Here is a 22,047-nt window from a genome sequence, read left to right as displayed (position 1 = left end):
ATAGCTCATATTTGCATGAATGTTTCATGGACATTTCCTCCTGTATCCTCTGCTGTGCAATAATAGTTAATTAGATGAAAAAAAGGGGGTGGATATATTTAGGAAACAGGTATATTTTTCTTCCCCATCGTCATTGTCGTGATAGGGGCTGATGAAAAAAGGTATAACAGGAAGAGAGATATCCAAATAATTTAGGATATGTGCAAACCACAGGGGCTTTGAGAGGAAGGAAGGAAACACGCGAGCTATCCGGTTCCATTCTGTACCTGACATACTGTGGGATTACACTTACCTTGATCGAATGAGTCAGAAATCTACCTGGTCAGAAAGGTTTTGGACTTCAGCTGTGAATCATAAGTGACTCAAGCAGCTTTAACACAACAGAGACACTAAAGGTTTTTGATTCTCCAAAGGTTTAGGGGGTTTGCTGTTAGGAATCATCACAGCTATACTTTATAAAAGGTACATACAGGTAGGTTTCAAGTGGAGATGTATTTTGCACGACAAGGCGACCAGATTCTGCTGTTCCAGATCAAGAACAGTCGTGACTCGATAATCCCACACTACAAAACCATCTTTTATGTTGGGTAGCAAGGCTGTCGGATTGTCAAGACGGAGGTCGAGATACAAGGAGGGCTTGATGCTGGAAGGCTCACTTGTTGTTAATATTCATTGTTCATAGTTGTTATAATAACTAGTAGGGCTGGTCCGAACAGCACTTTCTGGTCTCTAGATATTAAGTAATGATGCATATCTGAATATTCGGTACGGTCGGGGACACTTCCACCCCGGGGCAGCGCTCCGATGGGGTGGACGTGTCCGGAACACACAGGCAGTACTTGGCTGCTGATGCTAGTTTAGTTAGCGGTCACAGTTCTGTTTCCGTTTCTGTTTTACGCTCCACCGTGACCATCCATGTTTACTTCACACTGAGCACACTCGCTGCGTGTGACGTCGTCGTGTCCTCTTCTGCACATGCGGGACACTTTTGGGTCGTATGAAGTTCACACAGCAGATCACATACAAGTCGCATTGAACTGGAAACGTGAAGGAACTCACAAAGAAATCCTCATTGAGCATTAAGTCCTGCAGTGTGAACGTAGACAATCAGTGGGATTGTTCAGTCAGATAATACGCCGTTATCCTGATTGGTGACATAAAATGTCATGTCGGAGTCAGAATCCAAGGCTGTCGGTATGTTAAGGCTGTTTTTAATGGGTTCTGTTGCTTTTTCCTAAAAAAAAACCTGTCAGATAGCAGGTTTAGGATTGTTAAGGGTCGGATTATCAAGTCATGACTGCACTTGATCGATTTCAAAGTTTTGCTCAAGTATACAGCCCCTTTCCCTTTAAAATGCAGTAATTTGCACACAAAATGCCTTTCAGAAGGAATGAGGCATCAGAGAACACGAACAGGAGGTCTGGAAACGTGGCCTCACAACCAAGAAGCTGCTGAGATGTGGGAGAGTTTGGCAGCTTGGCTCACTGTAAGTACTGTAAGCCAGTTCATTTGTCCCTGCGTGATGCAGTAGGACTCTTAGATTATGCTTCGTCTTATCCTTACATAATCTAAATTACAATGCTCAAAACTGTTGTTGGCTTATCTGCAGGAAACAACAAGGTTTATCTTCCTTGAAAGGATCACCAGAGGTTTGTTCTCAGCCTTTACAAAAGTTTCAAAGCTGCGTTAGGCTTAGAAAGTGTTAGAATGTGAATCCTACAAGCGACAGGGCACAAACAACAGTTTACACTCACATAAATGCATGTGGAAAACAAATGTGCATGTGTGCTCAGGTTCTTACGTTGGCTTGGATGCCTCTGCTTGGTCGGTCTGGAGCTTCTCGCCTCCCTCCACCTCCATGGTGCAGTAAACAATCCTGTTTGGAGCCAGAGACTTCAGCCCCTGCACTTCCATGATCACCACCTGAGAAGCACAGACACCTCAGTGAAGGTTGCAGACGAGAAGTGAGTCATCTCTTGAAAGAGGTTACAGAGCAGAAGGGTCAACAGCAGACGAGCAGGCAGCAAAATCCATCCAGTTTGCTATTTTAGAAATACTATCACAGCCACGATGCCTGTTTACACTCGTAGCCTCCGTTGTACTAAAATGTAGATTTTAGCTGATGTTCAGCGGGAACAGCCAATAAAAATTACTGCTATCCTTCCTGTAAAGTACAACTCTATCACTGAAACTGCTTGTAGGCATAATCTACCTCATCAAGTCTTATACCCAGTCTTTAATAGCTCAGCGAATACAATACAGCACTAACACTGCCAGGGGTAACTGGTATATTGCAACCGTGAATTCCAAATGGGACAAAAGCAGAAATATGTGCTGTCAGGATAAGAGTCCACTTTGAATGAAAGTATTCTATTCTTAGTCCGTCACAGGGCGAACACGGAGATACAGGCACGCTCACAGTTATACCTACAGCCGATTCAGAGGCACCAGTTACACGTCTTTGTGGGAAGCAGACGGAAATTCAAATCCAGAACCTTCTAGCTGTTATCTGCTGCTCCACCGTGCTGCCTTAAACTGGATTTTGTTTAACATATGATGTACTTTTGCTTTACTTTTTGTCCTGTGTCTGTTGTTTTCATGCTCTGTTTTTTAGTTTTTTTCTAACCTTGTGTCTTCTTGGTCATGTTTTCCTCAAATTTTAATTTCAAGGGACTTCCTGCTTAAGCACAGTTTACAACAGAGGTGACTACACCCCTGTGCAAAGTCACTTCAATGTCAAATCATTTAAATTGCATCACCTCTCAATTGTGTCTCCCGGTATGAACGGCGCTTTATCGAGACCTTATAAAAAGTACAGGCCTGAAGTAGAAACCTAATCCAATACAGCTGTGATCACTGAAACAAAACTGAGCACACCTGTGATTTCCAATTAGCCTAATTGCACCAACGTGGTCATAAACACCAGAACTTTCTCAGCGTTGGTTCTGTGACGTGTGAGTGTCTTTCTGCACATGGAAAAGAGTTGCCAGACAAACTGAAAGATCTAATTGTGGGACTTCACAAAGGTGGAAGAGGATAAAGAAGTCAGTGACCAACTAAAACCTGTCATGAGCAGGAACAGACTGAGCCATCATACCACTAATTAGGGCAGCAGGGTTCTCCCACAATGACGCCACAGACAGTGCACTCCTTGTACAATCTACCTCTGAAAAACAGACGAGCAAGAGCTGCAGACTTGACACAGTAGTTATCAATGAAAATAAGAGCTTTGTGACAACTCAGACAGTGTGAAGGACAGAGTACAACGTCATCCTCCAATGGGCGGTGTCCATGACTAAAACCTGCGCTTGCGCTTTGGCACAAAACTGCAGGATGAAACTTTGCTAAAAATGCCTGAAAAGAAGCCAGATGAAGTTTGGGAGCACATTCTTTTCATGTTTGGTGTGAAGCTGGCCACGACTACAGTGAATGCATTGTCCTGACAGTGATGAGTGCAAAAGTGTTAGAAGAAAGATTACATTTATAGATGACACCATGAATTACTGTGGAGTTATCAAAATACTGGCTGACAAGAAGACTCCCAGTCTGCAGGAGCTTGGCAGACGAGGAACCTTCCAGCATGGTAACAATCCAAATTACACCACCAAAATCACAGTTTCTGAGTTCTAAAGAAGAAGAATGTGAAAACTACAACAAGTACGCTGCCTGATTTGAACCCAGTAGAACAGAAAGTACAGTCGGTACTCGATAATCTGACACTAAATGTAAAACCTTCTTCTATGTCGGATAGCAAGGCTGTCGGATTGTCAAGACGGAGGTCGAGATACAAGGAGGGCTTGATGCTTGAAGGCTCATTTGTTGTTAATATTTATTGCTTATAGTTGTTACAATAACTAGTGTATTGTTAGAACACTACGCATCGCCGGATTTCACGACTAACTGACCGGTGCGATTGTGCACGTTCCGACCACTTCCACCCCATCGGAGCGCACCACTGGGCTGGAAGTGACCGGAACGCACAGGCAGTACTTGGCTGCTGATGCTAGTTTAGTTAGCGGTCACACTGTTTCCACCATCGGTGGCGGCGGCATTGCCATCCATGTTTACTTCCATAAACACTGAGCACGCTCGCTCATCGTCGTGTCCTCTTCTGTGCATGCGGGACACTTTTGGGTCGTATGAAGTTCACACAGCAGATCACATACAAGTCGCATTTAATTGGAAATGTGAAGGAACTCACAAACAAATCTTCATTGAGCATTAAGTCCTGCAGTGTGAACGTAGCCAATCTGTGGGATTGTTCAGTCAGATAATACGCCGTTATCCTGATTGGTGACATTAAATGTCATGTCGAAGTCAGAATCCAAGGCTGTCGGTATGTTAAGACTGTTTCTATGAGTTCTGTTCGTTTTTCTTAAAAACCTGTCGGATAGCAGGTTTAGGATTGTTAAGGGTCGGATTATTGAGTCACGATTGTATTAATATTTCTATGTCAAGGCAGTTAAAATGCAATTGGACTAGTTGTGTATTTCAGCTGATTCCAACCAGATTCTCTAAAAATGATCCGAGCTGTTCACTGGATATATTCTGGCAGCCTCAGTAGCTAACTTAAGGGTTTACCAGTGAACTACGTCAGTACAAAAATACCTAATTTTACCTAATAATACCTAATTTCAGCGTTCAGTCTCTCGCAGAGAAGTGGTGCTTTCACTTGTGTGAACAAACAGGGTCATATTCTTTGCACATTATGTACTTCCTGATTCTGAAATAGCACTGCATCATAAGGAGTGAGGTGTGATTGCTCCCCGTTCCGTGGTGAAAGCTCGTCTCAGACAAGCTGATAACAAGATGACTCACATTTCCCGTTAAGGAGCAGGTAAACGGGTTTTTGTGCTGTGTGTGTGTGTGTGTGTGTGTGTGTGTGTGTGTGAGCGCGAGTCTGTTCTTCGCATAGCGTCTGTTCAACCCCCTGAACAGGTCTGCTGTCTGTTTCTATACTTAGTCTGGAGCAGACAAGCAGTCAACAACAGTTCTGATTTAAAAGTTCTGGTTGAGGCAGATGTAGCTTTGCTCTGAGTTTACAGATAAAATGACGACGCCTGCATTGTCTCTCTATATCTAGAAATCCAGAGAGTTACAGTACTGTGCTGAGACACTTTAAACGTTTAAACTTCATATCTATCACACAGCGCCATCAGGGAGGTGCCTGATTGGTCCTAAATGTATTCTACATCATGATAATGATGCCCAACATGCAGCGGCAGTCTTAATAAACTGTCCTCAGTGACAACAACAACAACATGGAGTCCAGCAACAGACGGTACAGTCCCCAGAGAGCCCCAACTCAACATCATTAAGTCAGGCTGAAATTACATGCATAGGACACTTGGACAGCCTAAATCCACAGAAGAACTGTCGAAAGTTCTGAAAGACTATTTATATATATTTTTTTTTTCTGTTTACTGCTCTTAGTACCAAATTCACTGATTAATGAAAGGTGTAAGGTACTCATTTTATGTTTCAAACTTTTTCACAGTACAGTATGTTAGAATGATGAAAACTTAGTGACGCATTAGCCTCATTCCTGAAGCACAAACCTCCAAAGTGAAGGACAGGACCACGTCGGACTTGGACAGTGTGTTCTCGTCCTCCTGGCCCATGTCGATGATGGAGGTATTGTGTCCCCGTTTCAGCTTCTGGAGCTTAAACTCTCCACCCTTGGACACTGGCATGCTCTCCAGGTTGGCCATCAGCTGATTCACTGAGGACTTGAGCTCCTCGATGTACATGGCCTCCATCTCTTTAGACACAAATTTGGGGAACTTGCCTCCCTGCATGACAAAAAAGAGAGAAGAACCACAGTCAGATTTTCAAAAATGCTAAAGGCATAAAAGCAACGTTACTGTATCGATACATAACTTTGTAGTAAAAACTGTACATGTACTAGATTCTTTTACCCTTTATCTGGGGATGTCAGCTCACACTGTGATGTTTATACAAGTTCAAATTAACTGTATAACAAAGCATAATAAAAAAATAAAATCCCCCCGCAGGGCCTGACTCACCCTGGCAATCTGGTCTGCCATCTGAAGACGACCATCCAGCTCTCTTCTGATCTGCGCAGCCTGCTCATCCAGGTTGTCAAGCTATCGATAAACAGAGGGGAGCAGGTCAATTAGATCACATTATGGGAATTGCAATGCTTTCAGGAATACAAAGGTCAGAAACAAAGGTCACCGTAGCTTCCAGCGTCATTTATCCAAGCAAACATGAGAAATCCAAGAAATGTTCAAATGCAACACCAACATCATCTGCATAATGATGAGTTTGCCTCATCATTACTAAATACAGAAAAATCAGTGAGGACAGTACAAAATCTCAAGATGTTGATTACATACGTTCATAAAAAGTCATTTCAAGGTACCCTATGGAACTATGGAGCAATGACTTTAAGGCTCGTTGTGAGTTTTTCTTGAATCACGCATGACAACCGACATGATACATGTGCTCTAACAAGCCATACAGGAGGCAGGACACATGCTGGCGTTGGTTTATATTCAGCCATTTAACGCCTGGTGGTTGCACACAAAGATAATGCCCCTTCAATGGCAGTGACAAATAACACAACCAGCAAGCAAATGCGGCTTTGGCTTTGCAAATGTTTTATGAGGAAGACAATGATTCTGACACGTTTATCAGACCTCAAGGGCACATGGTGTAAGAAAAGGATCAAAATTGATGCAGCAGAACGAGATATATCATCTTTTTAATTCCTTGAATTCTTCTTTCCTGTCAAAGCTCGGATTTAACACAAAGCAACTTGACCGCCACGAGTTCAGGAGGATGTTTTGTTTGTGGCAGCAAACCACTGGCCTCAAGCAAAGATAGGTTCTGTAATCTGTTCTCAAGCGGAGAACGGGTCATCTCTTCAACACGTCAAGATTTATTTCTTCTTTTCAAATGTCAGTCTTTATGTTTTTTTTTTTTAGCAACGACAGAAACTGACTCAAGTTTGGTGTCAGGTTTTGTGTCGTTCCCTCAGGAGCTGCAAAAGGATTCCTACATTTGCAATTCCGGGGACTCTGTTATGTAAAATCAGTGCAGTTCCCCTTTAATCCTAACCGTGAGGCAGAGCTGCAGATTTGAGGCTTGTGCTCAAGTTGGACTGGAATCCCAAAAATGAGGACTTGACTTAGCGAGCCTGCAATATTGGAAACGTTCCGCTGTATGTAGTTTGGTGTGTTGCAGCTCTGTCAAACTGTCCTAACCTTGATGTGAGCAAAGTCTCTAGAACCTCATGCGCACTTGGCCCCGGAACAAAACAAACAAAACTCAAAATTTAGATTGCAGAAATTAGCCTTTCATCCCAAAAGTAATTAGTTTGTACGCGGGTAACTCGATAGCTTCTCCTCTTCATATTCAGCACATTGCCAGTGTTCCTCCCTGCAGCCATGCAAATGATTCTGAAGCACAGCTCACTTATTATGTGCTTGTTAATTATTAAGAGTTTTTTTTTTTCCTTTTGATGCATATCTAATTATATTAATAACAGGTTTTTATTTGTTTGTTGTATTTATTAGAAAAATACAACACAATATCTAATAGCCAGTTACATTTTTAGTATGAATGCACTCGTTGCTTCAATGCAAACGTCGACAGACTCCTTCTGTTGACAGAGTGTGTGAGATGCTTCACTGTGTTTCATTTGCAATATGTGCTTTCTCTTGCTTGCCAAATTTACTTAGAGTTGTTCTGTCACTGAGTGGAAGTTTTAATTGTGACCTGCCAGGCACCTGTAGATGAAATTTAGCCCTAAGATGATGGTAACATTAATGTTTGATATTGTACATGGACCCTCACGAATAAAATCTAAATGATCTTAACTACTAAAAAGAATGTTTGCAATTAAAACATACCCACCATTTATAAGTAAGGGTTAGTGTGACTTAGGCAGGACACTGCTGAAGTTGAATTTTAACTTGTTCGTGAAGTATACACAGGACAACATGTCTCTATGTGCACTCATTTAATTACAATTTGCCTTTCAGGGCTTTTGATTTAAGTTTTTTGTCCATCATGACACAAGCCTTCTGCCCGTTGGTACATATAGTCTTTGTAACATTATTAACAAATTACTAAAGTCAAAGCCTGCTGTTACTTTTTACCCTTCATCCTTCCCTCTGACATTTGACATTCTGAACATGCGTTTGGGTCATTGGTTTAATTAAGCGCTTTCAGCACTGCCACCATCACGGACAGAGTTCAACATTACACTGTAAAAACATTACTGTAAAAAATACGAGGTAAATGGACTTCACTTAGACGGTACTTTCTTACTTTCTTACATTAGCATTTTTAAAAGTGCTTTACAGTTCTTGCCTCTCCAGTGGCGGAGTTGCTGTGCCATCAGGAACCCAAAGAGAGTTTGGCATGTGAAAAGGAGGAGCTGAAGATTAAACTGGCAGCCTGCGATGAGTGGAAAAAAACCTGAACCAGCTGAACCGCAGTCGGTGTTTCACTATAAAAGTATGAGTGACCAAGTAAGTCAAGTGAACGTATCTTTACATTGTAACCTTGGTTCTCTGAGTGAACAGACTATCTCTCCACCCAGTTACATATTTCATACGTATTGGGAATGACCCCTCTGTGGATACTTCTTTAAGACACACCGGCTTACCCCACAGGTTACCTGTAAAGCACCTGTGCAAGGTTAAACTGTAACCATACGTTCTCTAGCACCTCGAGACTATCTCTCCCCCAGCTACATCTTTCATATGTATGGGGTAACTCTTTAAGACACCCCATGAGGAAACGGTGCAGCCCAAACCTCATGTATATGACAAACGTACTACTTGCAAATGTACACTTATTTACATGGGCTGAACTACGCGAAGACCAGGCCTGAGAGACAGAAAGGCTGCTTAGGCCAGTCCACAAGATGCAAAACTGAAATCAGGAACACAGTTAAAGGCCAAGATGAAACAGCCCAAGTTGTGAACAAAATGGCCACTCAGATCAACTAGCAAGCTTTTACGCTGACAAAGAAGGTGGACAGAGACCAGGCCCAGCCATCCATTGGTAAGTCAGACCCAGCACCCATTTCAAAGGAGGGACTGGTCGCTATATTGTAATCGATGTGAGATAAAAGTGGAGCAAGATGACCATATGGCTGCTGCACATATGGCAGTGAGAGAGGTTCCCTGCCATGGGGGCCATGTGGTAGCCAAACGACAACCCAATCTTCTCTGGAAGAGGCGAGTGATTACAGCTGAGACAGGTTTAATTCAGCTCAAGCCTTCGGCAGGAATGGCAGGTTGGGACCAAGGAAGAGAGGGTGAATAGTGTGGTTGCCCACCTGCCTATTGATAGGTGCGGCAGTCACAGTGTTGTCTTTTCTGGCAATGATGTGGTGACCTTACAACCTTGGCAGGACCTGCCAGAGACCAAGGAGCTCTACGCTGCAGGATGTTACAAACTGGGTCACCTAACAGCAAATCCAGAGCTCGATGACCCCACAGACAGTATAGACAGTGCTCTGGTCCTTGTGGAGTCATCTGTGAAGACCAGCTGGCAGTGGACTATAGGTCCGAGAGTGCTCCCCTTTGCTCTGTGTTGACTTAATCCCTCCACCAGCAGAAGGGCAGGAAATTCCCCAAGAACTACAGGTTTAGAGAGACCCGTGTAGACAAAGCCCTAAGTTCAGCAGACATCATTGGACAGACATCATTGGACAGGCTGCATGCACAGGAGGGGAGAAAGCTGCTCTGCATCATGGCTCCTATTAGGCTCTTGAGCAAAGCCAGAGACCCTAGTTGGCAAAGGATGTAGCTGGAAGAGACTAAGGTAGGATTAGAAGGTCTGCCCCCTTTCCAGAGCCAGTTAGCAGGGATCTCACCAAACGTACTAGCTTGTGACACCGTGAGCAATGCACTAGAAGGTATCACAGTGATCGTTAATGCCTCTCTTTATTTCAGGGGATGCTAGCTTGACTAGGCTGGAACAAAGTTTACTTTCAGCTGCGAGCCAAACTCTATCCTCAACACAGACTACCACTGAGCGCGTTAGTAGCCCAACACAGCTATATGCTTCAGGGGCATTCAGGTGTCAGCAGAGAGATTTCAACATGGCTGGAGGAAAGTTTCCTCCCCTGCTGTTTAGCTGACTGAGAATTCTACACTCAGCAGGGACCCCACCTAGCGCGTTAGCTTACGAACCCGTAAGCAATACGCCGGTGAAGAATCACAGTCAAAATGAATTCATTTCTTTTACAAGGTATGCTGGCTTGACTTGGCTGGAACAGAGTCTACTATCCTTTTCCTGCTGTTAGTCGACATGAAGTCTGCGTTCAGCAGGAGCTCCACTGAGGATGTTAGTTCACAAACCTGTAAGCAATACACTGGTAAAGGGAACCACATCCACAGGAACCAGAGTCTGCCAGCCAGGTTCAGGTTTAGCTGCAGCAACTTCATTGAACAGTCTCTCTGCTCCCGAGCCAAAGGTGACGTCTAGCAACCCAAAAATATGCTAATGCTCTGGCTGCACGTTAACAATGGGGGAGAGACGTGAAGGGCCATGCAAAGCTCATTCACCAAACCCCCAGAACATTCTGGCACCTGATGATACAGGTGGTGAAGGTGGAGGGACACAATGGGCTCCAGTGTTAGCCAACTGGGCCTGCATAGCCACAGCTCTGTTTAACAGAACAGTTCCAGTTGGGGCAGGTGGCTGTGCCCAGAATGGAGCTGCTGGTGCATTAAATTGTTTACACACTAAATCTCAGGACACCTGCTCCGGTGTACAGGTGTCCCCTACCCCCCCACTAGACCCAGCATCCCCCACACACTTCTCAATCTATTGAGGAGGGTGTGGGGGATGCTGTGGGTTTTCAGGGAGAGCGACACTTAGAACACTGGTTGCCCTGCCCATAACCTTCTTGAAATTGAATGACCTGACCAAAGAGAAAACAGCCGCTATATTTACACCCTCCTCCTCTTCTTCTTCCTACTCAGCCATCTCCAACCCTGGAGTGGTAGTAGAAAGGGAGCCAGTATGAGGCTGGACTGCTTTGGGCTCCTCGATGGGGGTGGGCTTGGTGCCTTGCCAAGGCCCGGAACCCCCCCTTATTTTGTCCTTTAGTGGCCTACATCTCTTTCCCCGTATTTGCTTTGTGTAGTGCAGGAAATGGGGGAACCATCTGGGCTTCTCCAGTATGTGTAGGAATCATGGAACAGTCCATGTAAGACTGTGGGTTCTCTCCAGAAAATAATGCACATTAGTGACCCATACTAACCTATCATGGTCACCTTTCAAAGCAAACTCCCCAACCCACACAAAAATGTCCCTAGGGGCTTGCCATAGTTGGAAAACCACATGGTCACACCTTTTTAGTGGGCGGGGACTGGACACAAGGTGGAGGATTCAGATAGCTTCAAGTTAACTTTGTGGAGTGAGTCGCCAATGACGTGAAATGGGATTCAGAGAGCCGAGAATGAGTGGACATGTTGAAGAGAGAGACAGCAAGACAGGAGACAGTGAAAGTCTGCATAGGACACAGTGGGAGGAAAGTTTCCTCAGTGGCGGTTTAGCTGAACGGGAAGTCGGCACTCAGCAGGGCGCGTTAGCTGCACCACAGCAATACATTGCTATTTGGATTACAGCCACAGGAGCCGGAGAGACAAAGGAATCAACCTAACAAAACCTGACCAGGGAAACGGCAACCCAGGGAGGCAGAAGGACGACGAAACCACAACAGGTAAGCAGATATATGCTGTAACCCACACATACATATGGAATATTTTGAAAGTAGTGGGGATTGTAACACTGCACCAACACTGAGTGGAGATCAAACAATCAGTGGATCCACAGCAGCACAGGAGCTTTATAGGTAACCTGTGGGGCGCGATCGGGCAAGCCGCCGTATCTTAAAGAAGTATCCAGGTACCCTGACTAGCAGGAGGTCATTCCCTGTAAATATGAAATATGTGACTGGGTGGAGGCGATAGAGAACAAGGACTTCACATTTGCTGAAATGTTCTATTGTGGTTCTGCACCGATCCTGGTTTGACGTGAGGATGGGAGTTGAGAAATAAATCAGAACCAGTGACGTATTTAAATGCTACGTTTCAGACAGAAACTTGTTTTTTGATTTGTGAGCACCACTTCAAAGACTTAACACATTTAAAGAGTCATGACTAGTAGGTAGTTTCATCAACTGACGAGCTGTGGCTGCAGCCTGAAGTAAATGTGACCGTGAAGTCCAAAAGACCCTCATGCAGATGGGTAATTATGACAAATACAGCAGGGCATGAAAAGGCTAATTAGAGCCCCAGTTTGTTCTAACTGGCTGCAATCACAGAAGCATAGTGTGGAAGCACACATGAATAGATCAAAATCAAAAGGAAATTCATTTCTCCCTCTAAGGAACCATGTCGCCGTCGCCACAGAGACCATGAATGGACCACAGGCCTTTTTCACAGTGTCGAGTGTTTCAAATTTCTCCTTTTCCTGTTGATTTCAATCAGCAGAATGAAAAATTCCAGCCGAGCTGAGGGTGCAGTTAAAGTAGAGCTCGCGTCAATGACAATGATAAAGAAACGCTTTGACTTGAATGAGCCATCCAAAAGAGTTTTGGGACGCAGGGATCAAACCAACGATAATGCAATTTCTTTAAAATATCTGAAAACTGCCCGTATCGGACGATGTTGGCTTTAGGCAGAAACGCCTGACATCTGTTCGCCTAAATTTTGCCCCGGAGTAATGAAAAGCAGAAAAATTCATGGCTCCCTTACATCAATAATGAATGAGCGTTTTATATTAGCTGACACAAGGAAATAGTGGAGATGGCTGATGTCTCTTTCTTACTCTCTGCTCCTGTGTGCTTCACCCCTTCAGTTATTCTCTCAGCCAAAATGTCTCATTCTTGTCAGATGTGATGTTGTGACTCACCAGTCAGCACCGTTTCCACTACGAGGCCTGTAGCCCTAATTGAGACGTATCTGCAGCACAGTTGCACCTGGGGAGTAACAAACCTTTCCACACAGCGCTGTGGTTCGAGTTTACAGTGAAAAATAAAACCAACCTTGTCTCACCCCGGTGTTGTTATATTGTAAAATCCTTGAGTTTTACATGCGTTTTTAAAACTGGAGGGGGAAATACGATGCTGCAGTTTTCATGGAGCACATACATCAGCGTCTGTTTATAGCTTCGCCGTGACAAAGCAAATCTTTGGGGTAAAGAAGGTGTCAGGCTGTCAGCGGAGTATATCTGAGCTGAAACTCGCAATTTACGGTTTCAGTAACAAGGTTGACTATAAAAATATTTTTATTTGATTATTGTGCCTTTGAAATTTATGACTTTTTTTCTGTTTAGACTTTATTAGGATCAGTGCAGAGGGAAAATGGATGGAGCTTAATTTTTCAATACAAAGCAGGAAGGTTATTTATGTTTTTGTATCCACTATGAGTGCATCTTATTTAAAATATATATATTTAAAAGTTGGTAATGAGCTGTACATTTAACACTGATGGTGATCTGTATGTCGCACAGCTGCTATATATATAAGAAACCAGCAAACAACTTGGGACATTGCCCTGATTGGGACAAGATACCAAAACATATCTGGTGAATAAAGCATGGTGTGCCAGAAGCGACGAGTGCAACGTGTTTAAATTTTGATTTTTATCACTAACAAGAAAAATATCTCGACACAGCTGCACGGCGTCTCCAGCTGAGCACCTGATTCTATTTGTGATACAGCGCCTAAAACCACTCCGGTTTCCTGCTGCTGGGACGTTTGCCAGAGCTGACCTCTCCTCTCGGTGCCTTCTGGTATTTCACCCGCTCCTATTGCATTAACAGGCCTTGTCTTTCAGGCTGTACCATATTGATTCTCTGCCCCTTCCAGCAATCCTTTTTAAGAGAGAATGAGCTGAAGTCACGGGGCAGTCGTTAACCGGAGGCGAGGAGGTGTAGTAAGTAACACACAAAAGGGGGAAAGAGTGACACAGATACAGTGGCCTTACAAAAATACAATTAGATGCAGCCCCTGTAGGAATGATGCACTTCTTACTCATGAAATCAGCAGAAAAGCATTGTCATTGTTGAAACGTCTCACTTACACATTTGTAATTGATTCTGTTCACTGATGTGCACATTATGAAATGATGTCAGCCAGATGCATCTTTAAATGGAGGACAGTCAGCGTGAACTGTCAAGCCTCGTGTGTTACCAGCGCTGGCCACTGAACAGCCACCCTACTACATAACCCAGAGTTCCTGTTTAGTAGAGCACATAATCAGGCTTTGCCACCAGCTGCAGCAGAATGTCTGCATTGGAAGCACAGTGGTACTCAGTACGGATCTGCCACGCAGCGGAGAGCACCCCGTGGTTTGAAATATCAAAAGCCAGGTTTTTATTTTTTCATTATGTCCAATAGCAAAAAAAAAAAAAAGATTCATTCATGACTGGTTCTGATTGCATCCCGCTCGTCTCCCCGTGCTGCTGGCAGTCCGGTGTTGCCTGTCAAAACACTCCGAGCCCTGGACGCTATTGGACTGCGGCGCAAGCGACATCTGACTCGCGCAATCCCAAAAGAACTGTCAGTGGCATGCCTGGAAATTCAGCAGCTTGGCCTGTCAGTGTCTGACGCTGCATTTCTACTGTCTCATCTGTCCCCCTCCCACAAAACCCCACAAAACAGGACGGACCCAAATCCACATGTCTGAGAAAAATCTCCAAACTGCAAAATCCCTCACGACTCAAAATCGAACGAGGCAGCGGCAGATAGAAACTGGTCATTGTGACTCTGTGTAGATTGCAGCTCATCTGCAAAATGGCCAACATGAGAGGAGAAACTCAGAAGTATGTAACGTGAAGAGGGGGATGGGGTCGGTTCCTTCTTCTATTACAGCCATCTCCGCCTCGGCAGCAGTGGAAAGCAACCACGGTCCTGGCTGTGGAAGGGCAGGAGCGCTGAGGGCAGCCACTGTGCGAACTAATAGCCGGCACCCGCTGAGCCCCACAGCACCCCAATCTTATCTGGCCTACAACTACCGAAAGGTCACCGTTGTCAATGGCCCGCAGGCACAATATATGTGGACAGGCAATCTCATATAAAATAAGACTGGCTGAAAGTAAGTTTCTCTCTGTGTTACTGAAGCTGATAGCAGCGCCGCAGCTAAATAAAGGTGATGCTGCCTCAGTGTTAGCCGAGCTGACAGCAGGTTAAAGGTGACGGAGCAGCAGCAGGCTGGTAGTTAACAGCCCAGCCGATGACGGATTCCCAGGTGGATGCTGGGACATTAGCAGCAGACAACAAGCGCGGCCAGCGATGGATTCTTGTAAAGAACAAAGGCTGGACGGGCAGAGCCAGCTTGGAGCTGGATGGGACCCGGAGGAGTCAAAGCAGCTGCTCTATATTTAGACTTACTGAGTGTGTGTGACTGTGTGTGTGTTAAAATGTGAGAAAAAAGCCTCCGTCGTGTGAGTGTAGCATCATGAGAGGCATTTTAATTAGGAAACATGATCATGACTGCACGCCGCCAAAATCCCCACCTCAACCTCTAACACTGAAATCAACACATTTCCCCTCAGTGTCGTGTGGAAATTTGCATTATTTTGTCTTTTGATCTTCCTGATGAAATGAAATCAGTTACTTTATCCGATCGGTGGGTCAGATTGCTATACAGAGGAGTCGTTATGAAGATTTATCATCGAGCTCCGTCGACCTTTTTAGTGTTTTTTAGCTCATTGTCCACATATAGTTTTGCTTCAGCTCTTGATTGAAAGCAGCTGTTTGCAGCAACAACAAAAAAAAAGCCTGTGATAATCTTCCTGCACACCACTTTGCCAAATTGCAGATTGACAGCGTTAACAACACTCTGGTGAACAGGACACTCGGTGCTCGGCAGCAGAGGGGGGAATATTTCCCACGGGGGTCAGAAAAATCGGACTGACCGTCATCTGGTCATGTGAAACGTCGAATAAATGATAATGTTGCTCTGCTCCTGCTGTCTGTATAAACAGGTAATATTAACTTCATAAGGTGACTCTGCACATTATTAATATTTAATTAAAACACAATTTTAAGTTATTGGCAGAAAAAGAGTATTTCTTTATGGAGTCACAGGCATTTGAAAAGACTGAAGTTATTCGTTTTATGCTTGAGCTGTGTGACCTCTAGCAAGGACAAACTTGCCCTTTTAATTCTTTTCTTGTAATAAACATTGTCCAGATTTCAAATTACGCAGTCACGCTTCGCCCTGCGTTTCAGCACCACTGCCTTTTCAGCTTAGAGGTGGCTCGGCAGGCAGAGCAAATGCTTTCATCCTCTCCCAATCCTGTGTGCAGTGAAGAGGCTCCATTACGCAATTATATCAGCTACAGGCTAAACCAGGAAGAGCTCAGGCCTCATTTCCCAACTAACAGTTGCTGACAAGACAAATTAAAGAGGAAAAGGAGGGGCCTGCTTCAAAGTCTGTCAGAGGCAGAGCTCATTTGAGTATGGTCTGTCAGTCCGGGGGGGCCCACAGGCCATGATTTATGGCTCTGTAGGGGAAAAGTCTCATTCTGATGCGCGCATGCTTCGCTTTGACTCCCAGGCTTAGGTAATTTAATCAGCCACTTGAGATTAGAGAATAATTTTAGTCAGTGAGAGTCCACTGGTGTGAATAAATATCAATGATTAAAACATCTCAGAAGGAGAATCTGTAGGCAGCGCTAGCGTCAGATGAAACGAATAATCAGTTAATTGATGAGTCAATCAATGGAAAGTTAATCAACAATAATGATAATCATGGAATCAGGAGTGATTCAGCAAAAAAGAAAAATCTCTTAGGATTTGCTGCTTTTCTTTATCTAGCAGTGAGTTAAATATGCAGACGGACGTTATGTAACTGCACTTTTTTTCCCCACACAATTATTTATAAATGATGAAATTAGTTGTTCAGTTATTTTTTAATAACAAATTAATTGCAACCATAAACATATCTGCCAAAAGTATTCATACATGAATGAAAATATTCTATTTTTTTTTCCTTTTATAATCCTGCACTGATCAGTATTTTTGCAATTAACACTTAAGACAGTAAATAAATGTAAAATTTACAGTGAAATGCTAAATTTAGTGCTGCAAGGTGGCGCAGTTGGTAGTAATGTTGCTAGAAGGTCGTCGGTTCGCGTCCCAGTGGGGGAACTGGGATCTTTCTGTGTGGAGTTTCCATGTTCTCCCCGTGCAGCGTGGGTTCTCTCTGGGTTCTCCGGCTTCCTCCCACAAGGTTAACAAGGTGTGAATGTGAGTGTGCTTGGTTGTCTGTCTCTAAGTGTAGCCCTGTGATAGACTGGTGACCTGTCCAGGTGAACCTGCCTTCACCCTGAGTCAGCTGGGATAGACTCCAGCCCCCCATGACCCTAGTGAGGATTAAGGTGTATAGATGATGAATGGATGGATGGATGGATGCTAAATTAAAAAATCACAGAGACTCAGCACCAAAATGGCAATGCTGTGTAAGGTTGTCAGACTCATTGCTTCAGTTTTATTTAGCTCCCTCCTGACTCCAATTGTTCATAAGAAAACTAACGTTAGAAACTAGCTGGTAAGTAAAGTCAGACTGTAACACATTTCTGATGCTCTATACGTTACTCCTAATCTATGGGAAATGAAGACATTTATATTTCCCGGCAGGCTGCATCGTCCTTCGAGCAGAGCATCCTGTTGTCATTATAAGTATCATAAACTCTTTGACGGAGCTGAACTGGAGTCTGTTAAGTGTCATGCGGCGCCTGATGTGTTTGGTTCAGACTGTGCTTTTCTTTCAGCATATTGTGCTTGCAGCGAAGGAAGTGTCTTGAAAAAGATGTGAGAAAAAAGCTTTGCATGTCTGCTTTTACTCTCTAGGCAGTCTGCAGTTATATGACTGATTTCTGTCGCTGCTATTTCAACTAAAAACCAAATCTGTGAGTCGTATCAAACACTAATCTGTTTTTATTTCAGAAAATGCGACTCTAGGACACATGATAAGTGGGCACAAAGTTCTGTCAACACACTTTAAACTAATTATGGCTTTGCAGTATAGCCACCAAACACATTTTCTTACAGTTATTTGGTCACGCTTGGTGTCACCGCAGCTAAATAAGTGTGCAGCCGTCAGGGAGGGGAGCAGGCTCAGAGTCTGGCCGGCGCAGCAGCTGGCTGCACCAGTCTAATCAGTCTGTTAGTCATTTCCAGGGGCTGCTCTTACTTTGGCATGAGACAGAAATAGACCAGTGTTTCCTTTCGACTATTTCGATGTAACTGCAAAAAAATGCAAATCCCCAGCGATAACAGTGAAAAAATGATGGCCTCTGAATCCCAGCCAATCCACGGAAACCTTTCATCAAATCCCAGCAGCCCTGAGCCACGCTGCCCGGATTGCCGCATCTCCTTTTTAGTGAAGGTTTTATCATTTAGCAGAGGGCAATATACAGCGGCTGGTTGCTTACTGAGAGATGCTCAAAGTCACCATTAGCGCAGGCTGATGTATTCATCACAGCAGCAGACGGAATGAGGAGAAGACGCCAGAACAGCTGGAAAAGCAGCCGCAGTATAAACCGCTACAGAAATCCTAATTCTCTTATGCAAATGTTCTGCTTTACTTTAACGCAAACATATATGAAATATTAACGACAGACACAACTGTGACCTGTATCCATGTGCTGTTTCTACCAACCTGTAGTCAAACAGCACAGAGCAAAGCTGTGCAAACGCATTTCTGCAGCATTCACGCTGATGTATTGTTCAGTGTTCGTCAGGAGCTCTGCATTGTTCAGAGCAGGATGTGTTCAGGGACGTGGTATTATCTTCTGCATGCAGATTCCTGACCCTACACTAACAGCTCTGCTGCCAGCATATAAGAAACTAGGTTAAGCATCTTCAAAAGCTTGGGAAGAAAAACACACATGGATACGAAGGCTACAGCGATGCATTGCACCTCAGCTTTGGAGGGATCTAACTAATGAACGCTCATGCAGAACAGAGCCTATATTGATCTTTGCCGACTGAAACATTTGAACAATACAGAACAATCTAATTTGTTTAACGGCAGCTCATGCCATCTGCTCTGATTTATACATTAGCAGCTGTTGAAAGGACAACGACACCTGATCCGAAGAAATTCAGCTTCTTGAGAAACTAATTGGCTTCCAAAATGGGCGTCCATTAGTTCTAAATGAAATAAAGAGGTATGTGGGTTATACATTAGGTGATGAGCAGATGTCATGGTGTCAGAGGCTTCCTCCAAATCCTGCCGTGGTAAGACTTTTAATCAAGCTCCTGAAGAAAGACTACATTAGTGCTGCTTTCAGCATTCCCACAGAGAGCAGTAAAGGCAGCGAGGGAAGAAGAGTTATGTCTGACACGAGCACCCCAGTGTCCACTATTATCCACAAGCAATCTCAACATATCTCCCCTACAATGAGGTATCGCTGGCTTGGGATCAAGGCATATATCTCGAGGAGACACATTTGCTTTTATAATATCTCCATTTAATTCCAGAGCTAACAATTTCGTATTTGCCAAAAAACATCCTGAAGTTCACTTAAAGTCGTTTCTTAGTCATCATTATCATTATTCTGTACACAGGTCATGTAATATGGGGGCTATAAGGGTCAGCCTGCGGAAGAACAAGGATAAAGGCTTCTAATGTTGCTGTGTTCTAACCACAGAGGTCAAGAGTGGGTCGGTAAGAGTCAAGAGAAAATCAGAACACAATGTCATGGTGTTAAAGAAATGCAAAGGGAGGGTGCTATACTGAAAACATTGAGAAAATAAGAAATCACATCCAAGCTGTGATGCCTCCAACAATCCACACAATTAAAGTCTTTAACTTTTAGAAAGCTGTAAAACGTACCTGACAGGCCTGGTAAAGCAGCTGGTGCTCAAACTTCTTGATGCCGAGGATGTTCTGGAACATCTCGTACAGCTGGTCCTTGCTGAGGATCAGCTCAGACGCCGCGCTGGCCGTCATGCGTTGCTGCGCCTTGCGGGGATCCTCGTCGCCGCGGTAGATGGTGTCAAACTTGGCCATCCAGGAGCTGAGCACCGTCTCCTTGCTGAGACCGTCGATCTCCGGGAGGCTGCGGACGCGCTTCTCGATGTGCCTCTTGAACACTTCCCTGAAATCGTTGGCCGAGAAGCCGCCGCTCTGGACCATCTTAGCCACGCGGTCGCTCTTCAGGAACACCTACATTGTGAGAGACCAGTGTCACTAGTTGCACAAAAAATGAAGATTTTAAATCAGAAACTGCATGGTAGCAAAGGGTCTAAATTTAGAGTGGAGTACAAAGCATTGGAGATGTGAAAGTTTTTTTGTCACATTCTGCCTCAAACTGTTAATATCTGTCTTCATCAGCAAAACAAAACTGGCAAAATTCTGAAATGGAAAATCAAAAACATGCATGTGTTGCTGTGACTCAACACAAGCATTCTGTCTCGTGCTAATGACAGACTAACAGGGACAGAGGCAGACAGGGCTATATTGTCACAGCATCAGCTGAAGGAACCATCAGAGCTGACTGCTTTGTCACTTTGACAGTCACATTTCGTTCTTAGCATCCATTATGGCTAAAAAGCAGCGACTGCTGTTCCGAAACATCACGGCACAGTGGTACATTACCCTCGTTATTTGGTGTGTGTTTCAGTGGATAACAAAAGGGTTTGCGGGCTAAAATTAATTAAAGATTAAAGATGTGTAGTCAGTCTTCCTGGCTTCCTGCAGACCCCAGCATTTAGCAGCATTTTTACCAGAGAAAATACACAAAGCAACCTTCAATCATGCACAGTTCTTCTAATAACAGTGGCCCTGACTGTTTGAGTGAAGATGCCACTTTAAATGGACAAGAAAATTAGCATTTTTTAAATTAACCGGACACATTCATTTGACATGAAGTGGAAAAGACGTACACCCTGCAGTCAAGGTGCTAATTAACGCAAAAGGGAAAAAAAATAAAACGTGTATTTTTATACTATACTTATATTTATAAAGTGGAGTGTGTTCAAAGTTCAACAGTGACCAGAAAAAAAAAGCTTTTCCCATCGTTCTACAACTATCAGTGTCTTACCAAAGTCTAGCAAACACACTTCTTAAAGGTCCCACATTATACTCATTTCAAACAAGTACATTTACGTCTCACATGTTCTCAGAATATGTATTTTGAAGTTTTAGCTCAAAATAGTTCCAGGATTTTCATTTTACCACGCCTTTAATAAGCCTGGATTTAGTGTCTGCAGCTTTAAATTAAACTGAGCTTCTCCTTGCCACGCCCCGTTCAGGAAGTGTACCGCAAAAACAACAACAACAGAGCGAGCCCTTCTCCCATTGGTCAGCACAGCCTCGGACGGGAGAGGCCGTTCATTTCCCAGTTGGTCAGTTTTGACACCACGCCCACTGTCAGTCACTCAGCAGTGGCCAATCAGGTTACAATACCTGCTCTGGAATTACGGAAAAGAAAAGGGAACGAAAAAAGAAAAATGATGATGAACAGGGAGGTCAGCCAATCAGGCGGCCCCGCTAGAAAAACAAACTGAAGGTGGGAGGAGCTTCCAAGCCTGATATGGAACTTATTTTTCTGGAATTAGTTTCATGTTATATAGTTTAACATAAAAAAAGATTTAGTGTGTCCTAACAAATGCATGTTGAATGTAATTGGCCAGAATAACAGGATGTTCTACTACATCCATTTAGCAAGAACCAGCATGCTTTGGCGGCCGTTCTGACCCACCACGCTGCTGCATCACAAACAGATTGCATCTGCCAAACTTTAAGATGCATTAAAATAATGAAGTGGTTTGTCCTGTTTGTAGACATACTGCAAGTAAGCAGTGCTCATCCTGTTGTGACATCACAACAGGTTGCATTCAGAGACAATTGATCTATAAAAAAGGAATTAAATGAGGGGAAGGTCTTTTCTAGTCATTTGTGAAGACACTTAAAAACAAAGACAACAAATAAATTACAGCCACTTGAAAGTAAATTATTGATTTCAAGTATTTCCATTTAGATTGTCACTCAGTACAATTTCCTGGATGTTTTAGTATTTTGGTGTCGTACACAA

At 43.8% G+C, this 22,047-nt stretch overlaps 1 protein-coding gene across 3 annotated transcripts in view; it reads right to left on the bottom strand.

Moving 5' to 3' along the window:
- Positions 1-22,047, bottom strand: part of cadpsb (Ca2+-dependent activator protein for secretion b) — a 71,683-nt gene that overhangs the window by 31,216 nt on the left and 18,420 nt on the right. For all 3 annotated transcript variants that reach the window (XM_008285771.1, XM_008285779.1, XM_008285787.1), the window contains exons 3-6: positions 19,845-20,177; positions 6,023-6,107; positions 5,559-5,788; positions 1,802-1,923 (exon numbers count right to left, since the gene is read on the bottom strand). In XM_008285771.1, coding sequence (XP_008283993.1) covers positions 1,802-1,923; positions 5,559-5,788; positions 6,023-6,107; positions 19,845-20,177 — 770 coding nt within the window. The remainder of the gene's footprint in view (positions 1-1,801; positions 1,924-5,558; positions 5,789-6,022; positions 6,108-19,844; positions 20,178-22,047) is intronic.

Source organism: Stegastes partitus, unplaced genomic scaffold (assembly GCF_000690725.1).
Source record: "Stegastes partitus isolate 25-593 unplaced genomic scaffold, Stegastes_partitus-1.0.2 Scaffold10, whole genome shotgun sequence".
NCBI lineage: Eukaryota > Metazoa > Chordata > Actinopteri > Pomacentridae > Stegastes > Stegastes partitus.
The sequence above is the reverse complement of the archived record's forward strand: the minus strand, read 5'-3'. Positions and strand labels throughout refer to the sequence as shown.